This window comes from Mauremys reevesii, linkage group 2 (assembly GCF_016161935.1).
Source record: "Mauremys reevesii isolate NIE-2019 linkage group 2, ASM1616193v1, whole genome shotgun sequence".
Lineage (NCBI taxonomy): Eukaryota > Metazoa > Chordata > Testudines > Geoemydidae > Mauremys > Mauremys reevesii.
The window spans coordinates 251805165-251813804 of record NC_052624.1 but is presented as its reverse complement, the minus strand read 5'-3'; the positions used below and the strand labels follow the sequence as shown (position 1 = coordinate 251813804).

Sequence of the window (8640 nt, the reverse complement as noted above, 5' to 3'; positions counted from 1 at the left end):
TTTTACTTTATATAAAAAATAAAATGGCAGTAAAAATAAAAAAAAGGCATTGTGAATTGAAAAATCAAAATGTTTCAATTTGAAAATGTTGAAATAAAATGTTCTCATCTTTTTCAGTTGAAACGATTAGGCAAATTCTAAATGAATTTGTGAAATGAAATGTTTCGATCAATCTGAACATGCATTTTTTGGCCAAAAAAAAAATCTAAAATTTTTGCTCAGCTCTAGTCAAGGAGCTTTACAAACACAAACTCCCACAACACACCTGTGAAGCAAGGAAGTATCATTCACTTCTGATGGTGGAAACCAGGCTGAAGGTCTCTGGTTGCAGAAAGTCTGCCAGGAGCAGGGGAACGGTGGCACAAGCTGCTTACAACTTCTCTTCTGCTGAGGCAGTCCAGATCCATCTGGCACAACCCAGAAAGAGGGTGGAGCTGGCCAGGGAGAGGCAGGACCATGTCATCTAGGAAATGCATCAATTCCTTGAGCATTCTGTCTGTGAGACTCTTGTGGCCCTAAAAGGGCACTGCAATGCCTCATCGGGGTTGTAGTTCTGTGCCTTATACTCCTATTTTCCTGTATGGGCTTGGCTCTCTAACTGGCCTACATCTTCCATGATGAACCATGGCCAGGGAGTCGAGTGAGTACACTCCTACCATGAGAGGAGAAAGTGGTGCATCATGGAAGATGTAATCCTACCAGGAACTCCAGCCTATAGATGAGAATGGGCATAAAGCACCTACATCTACAACGCCAATAAGGCATCACAGCACGATTTTGAATGCACCACTTTTTCTCCTCTTTCAATGGAAACAATTTCAATAGAAAATTTGCAACTAGTTCTAGTTTTTGTTTATTTGTGTTCCTAAAAATATACGGATACACATATGGTATAACCTAGAAAACTAAAGTATATAAATATTCATGTCCATAATGCCCAGTAAATGTCTGAATGGAACTGACTATTTTATTTCACCCCCTTTCTTAGCGAATGTAACGCAAAGGCAGTTGACAGTGCTGGAGAATGGAGAACGTATCAAGTACAGCATGAACAGTGGAGAAATGGTATTAGTGAGACCATTAGTGGAACACTATGTCCATGCCTTGTGTTCACGCTTCAAAAATGATGCTGACAAATTGGAAAGGGTTCAGGAAAGAGCTATAAGAATGATTCAAGGTCTGGAAAATATGCCTTATAGTAAGAAACTTAGGAAACTGTATATTTAGTTTACCCAAAAGGAAGCTAAGAGGTGACTTGATAACCTCTGTAGTGAAAAGATTTCTGTTAGTAGATGGCTTTTTAGCAGAAAAAGCCATAATGAGATTCATAGGTTGGAAGCTGAAGCTACATATATTCAGTCTAGAAATAACCATTAGAATTAGCCATTGGAACAACTTACCTAGGGATATGGTGAATTTCCCATCACTTGATACCTTTAAATCAAGCCTGCACGTTTTTCTAAAAGATATGCTATAGCTTAAACAGAAATTATGGACTTGATGGAGGAATTATTGGGTGAAATTCTATGGCCTGCATTATGCAGAAGATCAGATTAGATGATCATAATGGTCCCTTCTAGGCTTAATCTCTGAAACAATGAACAATGGCAATGCCAGCTTCTGGAATTACACTACACCTATGTGGGTCTTTTATTACCTAACAAGTAACCATAGTTCAGTATTTCTAACTATTTTTTTTAATCTTCATATTGGATAATGTCCCTATTTCTTTTGACTGCTGACAAAGTCACAAGAAACCCTTCAAAATGAAACCAAAAGACTTGCACTCAAACAAGTAGTTTTGCAGCACTATCGTTTGTTTCTAAACTGGTCAGAACAGTTGCCAACTTATGCTTAAAAGGTAGAGTTAAAAAACACTGGAGGAGTTGCTTGTACTATGTACATATACAGTACTACTGCTGCTCAGAGCCACCGTCTTCAAATTAGACTCAGGAGGCAAGGGAAACACTTGCGTGGAGTTTCAATCTTCACCAAACTGTTAGGTCCTACAGTGTACATCACCTCCTCTTCATGTACCCCTGGAGGCAAGCTGATCTCCTTGGTAAGATTTGTGTAGTTGTATTCCTTCCCTCTTAGGGTCCTATGCTCCTCCTCGTGTTCAGCTGACACTTTAACCTTCCCATCTTTCACCTTCACTGTAACTTCCTCTGGGTCAAACCCCTTAACATCCATCAGAGCTAAAAGCTTATGGTCATGGCATGAGTTCAACATCCTATTAACTCTTCTTCGTATGCTGTAATAAAAAAAATAAAAACAAGAAAATAAATTTAGGTCACCAAAAATAAAAAGCCACCCATTCATCCAGACCATCTTAGATGCTTTGGACAAATTTTTGAAATTCCTTTTGCTGAGGTCCTTTCTCTTAGCTACTTTCATTAATAATCAGGAATTTATCCCTAGGAAGTATCAAAGTGATTCTTTGTTGTGGGTAAGAGCTGAGATTATTTAATTCAGACATCTGTGCCTGGGTCCTGGTTTCAAATCATACCAAGAGGTATATAATAATGTAAATAATATAAAGATCCAATATTTTCAATATTTACAAGTAAAATATTGTATTGTCAAATATGGATATGAGGCAGCTTTATCTAGACCTTTAACCATATTTGAGGAGTTGACCTAGGAGTAAGCTGGAACAAAAGGTTCAATTTCTAAGATATCTATCATTTTGATTGAAAAAGATGTTGAGAAGAAAACAATCAAGATGAAAAGATGGGAGAGAGATTTGGACAAAGAAATTGATCCAGATGAGTGGGTCTCTATGTGGGAAATGAGATAAAGAATTTTTAAATAAATTACTGTATAGATGGCATTTTACTCCAGTTAAGATCCATCATATTTTTGCTACTAGAAAAGCACTCTGTTGGAAGGCTTGTGGGGAAAGAGGAATGTGCTTGTACATGTGGTGGTTGTATGCAGGAATTAGATGGTTTTGGAAGGAAATTATTAAAGAGATTGATGTTATGACAAAATGCTGGCTTCATGGAGATCCCCCGATTTGGTTACTTAATACTCCACTAAAGGATCTACACTTTAAACAAAATGACAAATTAATTTCTTTTTTATTGTTAGCAGCTAACTTTGTATGCCACATTATTACAAATGTGACACACACACACACCCACCCACTGCCCCGCATGGAATTGTGGTATAGAAAAATATGGACTATCTGTGTAATAGAAAACATCAAGTATGTACACAAGAGGAGCACTAAAAAGAGGATAGTTATTTAGAAATTTGGTCACCCTTTCTAGCATACTCAAGAGAGGTGGGCTCCCCACCCAGCAAACCAAAATCTTTACCAGGTTATTTGAATAAGTAATATATGATGTAGTATTGTTAATGTTTTATTGTAAAAATTGCCTTAATAAAAAGTTTCAAAAAATAAAAGAACAAGAACAGAGTTAAAATGAGTTGAGTATACAGCCTGGAATAAGAACACATTTATTTGATGACAAAAATGTAAATCAAAGTGTAGGGTCTATTCTCACATATTAATGCAGATAGCTGCATATTTTGATGCACACGACTTGTGGAATTGGTTACACCGTCAATGAACAAACATCCATGTGCTTTGGTAATCAAGGGTTTGCATGTTCTTAGGATGAGACAACTGTGAAGATGAAGTGTTCTGTCACCCTAAACACACAACAGCCAGTACTCCTCATTAGCCAATAGACACCAATGCATGTCCACTTAACAAATCATCCTAAATTTTCAAATTAAGGGTTATAATTAATTACATTTTGAAGTGAGAAATTTTGTTAAATGTGATCTGTACATAAGAGACACTTTTGACATGCACATACAAAATTAAATGTCTCCTGTGCAGAGCTAGGATGGTGGCTAATTGGGCCATTAAAATAACATTTTACAATGTGAAATGACACTATAATCAACCAAAAACATGACTCTCATTCAAACTATTTGCAAAATATCCAATAGAAGGTCCCAGTCTCAATTGTAACAGACTGAATGGGACATAAGATACCAAATTCAATAGATAATGTGTGATGTAGGAGTATATAGGACAATAAATGATAAACTAGACACTGCAAGTCAGATGAGGTTAGCAGTTTATTACCAGTATAGTCCAGCTCCAGGAATATTATTCCTATTATACAAAACTAAGATGATTGAATTTAGCACAACATTTAGAATTATATTTTTCTTCCTTTGTGAGAGTTCATGAATTCTGTGCTGCTGCCTCCTTGGACTTTCTATTCAATCACTTAGGGAGACTTAATCTTAGGTGAATAAATGTTGTGGAAAAGGAGTGATATGATTGGAAATCTACAGCGTCCATATGGGTTTCAGTGTTCTTTGAGAGAGGATGATATTTGATTTTTCTAGACTTGTAGGCTGAAATTCTTCTCTCATGTGACTGTAGTCAGAGCAGTACAAGCAGATGCATAAGGAAAATGTACCAGTTTCAGAAACAGGGTGGCAAGGATTACACTATGGACATGATACTTGGGCAAAACTCTCACCGAAGTCATTGGCCCAGATCCTGAAGCCCTCAATCTGTTTTTACTCAGGCAAACCTGTCATTAACTTCACCGGGTTTTGCATGAGTAGCAGCTTCAAAATTTGAAGTTATGCATCAAATTCTGATTTGAATTCAGGTGGTGAAAATCCAGAGTATCTTCATGTACCAGCACCTCCTCCACCTCCTCCTGCAGCAGCCTTTGGCATATGACGTGTAAAGGGGCTGCGCATGCACTACAGCTATTCTAAGATGGAGGAGCTGTTACAATGGAGAGAATTTAGAGCAGCCCCTAGGCTGCTACGGATAGTGTAAAACCCAACCCAGAGATGAAGGATCACTGTACAGTTCCCTCTCCTCCAGCTCTGTCACATCTAGTAGAGACTAAGCACAGCAGAAAATATAAGCCAATATTCAATTCTCAGTGTGTACTGACAACATCACATTTTTAACTGGCAAAATAAAAACCTCACCTCCAAGCACAATATTTAACAGAAGTTTAAATTTTGTGTAGGGGAAAAAACTTCAGTTAAATAAGATATATTAAAATAATTTATTAAGTAAAAACTACCAAAGTCCCCACCTCTTAATGAATATGATTCCGTCTCACTAGCAAAAGATTTCTTATCCTTTCTGGTTTCGGATTGCTCATTAACCCTTAACTCAAATGACAAGTTTTTTTTATCATTTATCACAGCTTTTCATTTAGAACTAGATTCTGATTCTCTCTATACCAGTGTAAATCTGGACCTCCATTGAATTCAATTTCATAATAACAAATACCCAACTCTTAATAGATTGAATTACTCTGGGTTTACAGTAAGATCGGAATCTAGCCCAAGACTACATCTATGTATTCTCATTTAGTTTTACATGTAGTCTGACATTTAATTTGTTGCCTTAAATATTTTTAAATTATACCCAATTTTTTTTCATAGTAAGACTACAATATTTAACACTCAGACGGTGCTTATATAATTACCTCCATACCTAGACTACATCATTACAGTTTTTTACAAACTCTTACAGTTCCTACATTTCCCTGAAGTTGAGCATTGTTTACTATCCTGTTTATCCATTTCCACTTTACTCAAAACTCAGCTGCCAAATTCCTTTCTTTAATTCAATTTAAAGAGTACTACTGGCAACAGAAGGCTAATAAAGAAGCTCATTTACCTGTCCATTTCTCGCTCTGCCTCCAGTTTTGCTTTAATGGCTTTCTTCTCCCAAACTGTGAGGCATGATGGTGGATGGCAGTGTGGGTGTATAGCACACAGGCAATGTGGATATGGGTGTATTTCACACCCACAATGTGGATGCAGGTGTATATCACACAGGCAGTGTGGATGCAGGTGCATATCACATAGGTAATGTGGATGCAGGTCCATCAGCCTTATCTGTCTCCTTATTTCTCTGTCTGCCTTTCTCAAATCTCGCTTGGCATCTTCCAAAAAGCGACAGCACAAAGACATCTTAAAGCTTTAAACCATATTAGCGTACGAGTACAACTTTTGATAACTTGCACTCGTGTGGGAAAAAATTGTCTTGCAAGCTCTGGCCAGAAGTTAGTTTTAAAAAACTAACTGCAGATGCTTTAGCTATATTCCAGCAGGCATTTTATGACATCATCAGCCTGCAAACATGTCACAATCCTGCAGTTGGCATGGGAACTGCAATCAGTGGCTGTCTCCCAGAAAGCTATTAAATGCAAAACACTACATGGATTAAACACTCTGGTTGGTATTTCATACCCACACAAGTTAGTCAATTCAACATTCTGGATAATTTATGGATTTCCCCAGCAACTGTAACTTGGCCCCATTGTACATACATATTATTTTGTGTCACTGTATATGGTGTCAGCTTGTACGTTATGCTCTAATAGAGTATTTTCTCACTAATAGGTAAAGTTTCAATCACAATATTGCATTAATAAAGTTATTCACATTAATTTCCTCTTTTTAAAAATACAACATATGAACCAAAGCTGGGAGAATGTGCACAGGTGTTCTCAGCCCTTATATAGGCAAAATACTTTGTGAATCAAATCCTGAAGTCTTTATTCACGTTTTAACTCAGACTTTACTTAGATACTCAATCCCTGGTGTGGTTAGATGAAGCCTGCTGTTGACCACAAATATTTATAACAGGAGACGGGACATTTTTTGTAGGTTTTTTACAGCTGTCTTTAATGTTTTATTTTGTTTTTGTGCTTGCTGGTTTTGGACTGCTTGCCGCCATGCTAGGAGAGTAGGAGCATTTTAGGGCTTTGTAGCTTTTTTTGCCTTTTTTTTGTTTTTGTTACTTGCCCCACCAATTTTGTGACATGTTGTTTGAACCATTTAACAGCCATGGTTATAGTTTGCAATATTTTACAGTTTAAGGCTACATTTTTACCCTAGCCTTACAGACTTAATTTTATGTTTTTTTCCCCACTATATTTTTTAAATTTATATAGACCTTTTTTGCTAGCAACCCAGCACGTTCATGCCTTATTACACTCTGTGAGGAGTTGCAGGGAGGGGTTAAGGGGATTTTCTAGCTTGTAGTTTTTCATCATGTTAGATTGCAATTTTTACAGAGGGCAGCTTGCCTAGATGGGAAAGGATAGCTCAGTGGTTTGAGCATTGGGCTGCTAAACCCAGCGTTATAAGTTCAATCCTTGAAGAGACCACTTAGGGATCTAGGGCAAAAATCAGTACTTGGTCCTGCTAGTGAAGGCAGGGGGCTAGACTCAATAACCTTTTGAGGTCCCTTCCAGTTCTAGGAGATTGGTATATCTCCAATTATTACTACATACCAAATCAGTAGTCGGGGTGTCACCAGTGTGGTTACATGTTTGGCTGCGTGTGTGTGTTTTTCTGATGTGCTGCCCCAGCTCTGCGCAGACAGCTGGCACAGTAGACCTCAAGCGAACCGCCCAATGACCACAAGATCCGTTAAGGTATGAAGGCACCCAGACAGGTTTATTGTTGACAAAGCATGGTAATAGCACCTGGCAGATTCTATGAGGATACTAAGACGCGTACGACTGTGACAATGGATGCAGCTCAATGAATGGCAGGACTTTCCATTCCCCACTTGGCTGGACCAAGACACTCTCTTAGGGTTTGGCTACACTTGCAGCTGTACAGCGCTGGGAGTTAAAGCTGTCTTCGTACAGCCGTGTGAGGAAAGCGCAGCAGTGTGGCCACACTGACCGCTACCAGCGCTGCAGTGTGACCACATTTGCAGCGGTGTTGGGAGAGGTGCATTATGGGCAGCTATCCCAGCGTTCAAGTGGCTGCAACATGCTTTTCAAAAGAGGGGGGTGAAGTGGAGTGTGACAGGGAGTGTGGGGGAGAGAGAGAGAGAGAGAGAGTGTGGATTTTTGGAGCTGACACTGTGGCAGCTCCTTGCCTTGCAAGTTCCGACCCCTTCCCCCACCCCTCTCTCATTCACTAAATGCAAATAGCCTTCTTTGTTTTTTTCCTCACAGACCAGATAAGCAGCTGCTCCGAAACAGACCCCACCCCCCGCTGTGCTGCTTCTCTCCTCAAGCAAACACTAGCTGTGGACATTCCAAAGGGATCCCCTGCCTCTGCTCATTCACTGCAAACAGTAGCTGTGTTTGTTTTTTAGATAAGTAGCTCTGGGAGCCCCGAGTTCACAACAAAACAAAGAGAGGCATCACAACAAAACAAAGAGTGTTATCTTTATTTAAAAGCATTATGGGAAGGATCTGGAGGTCAGTTACAGCGTAGTAAGATTAATCACTGTTTACACTGGCACCCCAGCACTGCAACAGCAGTGCTGTTCTCTTTATTCCTCTCATCAAGGTGGAGTACACACAGCGCTGTAGCCAGGGAGATACAGCGCTGTATGTGCCTTGCCAGTGTGGACGGGGAGTAAGTTACAGCGCTGTAAAGCTACCACCAGTGCTGTAACTCTCAAGTGTAGCCAAGCCCTTAGAGATACAGGTCTGTCTCATCTTATGCTGGGCTTATGTTCCACAGTCAGCACGTAAAGTGAAAATCGCGTATAGTCAAAATTACATTGAGTGTAATGGCAGGCAGAATCGCCCTCACTACAGAAACAGTATTTAAATTGTTATTTTTCTCTTGTTTTTGTTTTTTTCTTGTTTTTGCCAACCT

The 8640-nt window shown here is 39.0% G+C and overlaps 1 protein-coding gene across 1 annotated transcript; it reads right to left on the bottom strand.

Annotated features, from left to right (window-relative positions):
- Window positions 1-1796: 1796 nt before the first annotated feature.
- ODF1 (outer dense fiber of sperm tails 1) lies at window positions 1797-6094 on the bottom strand. The gene is made up of 2 exons (XM_039525692.1): window positions 5684-6094; window positions 1797-2254 (listed from the first exon to the last, which is right to left on the bottom strand). The coding sequence occupies exons 1-2, from the start codon at window positions 5977-5979 to the stop codon at window positions 1939-1941; spliced, it is 612 nt and encodes a 203-aa protein (XP_039381626.1). The 5' UTR covers window positions 5980-6094; the 3' UTR covers window positions 1797-1938.
- Between the last annotated feature and the right edge of the window lie 2546 nt (window positions 6095-8640).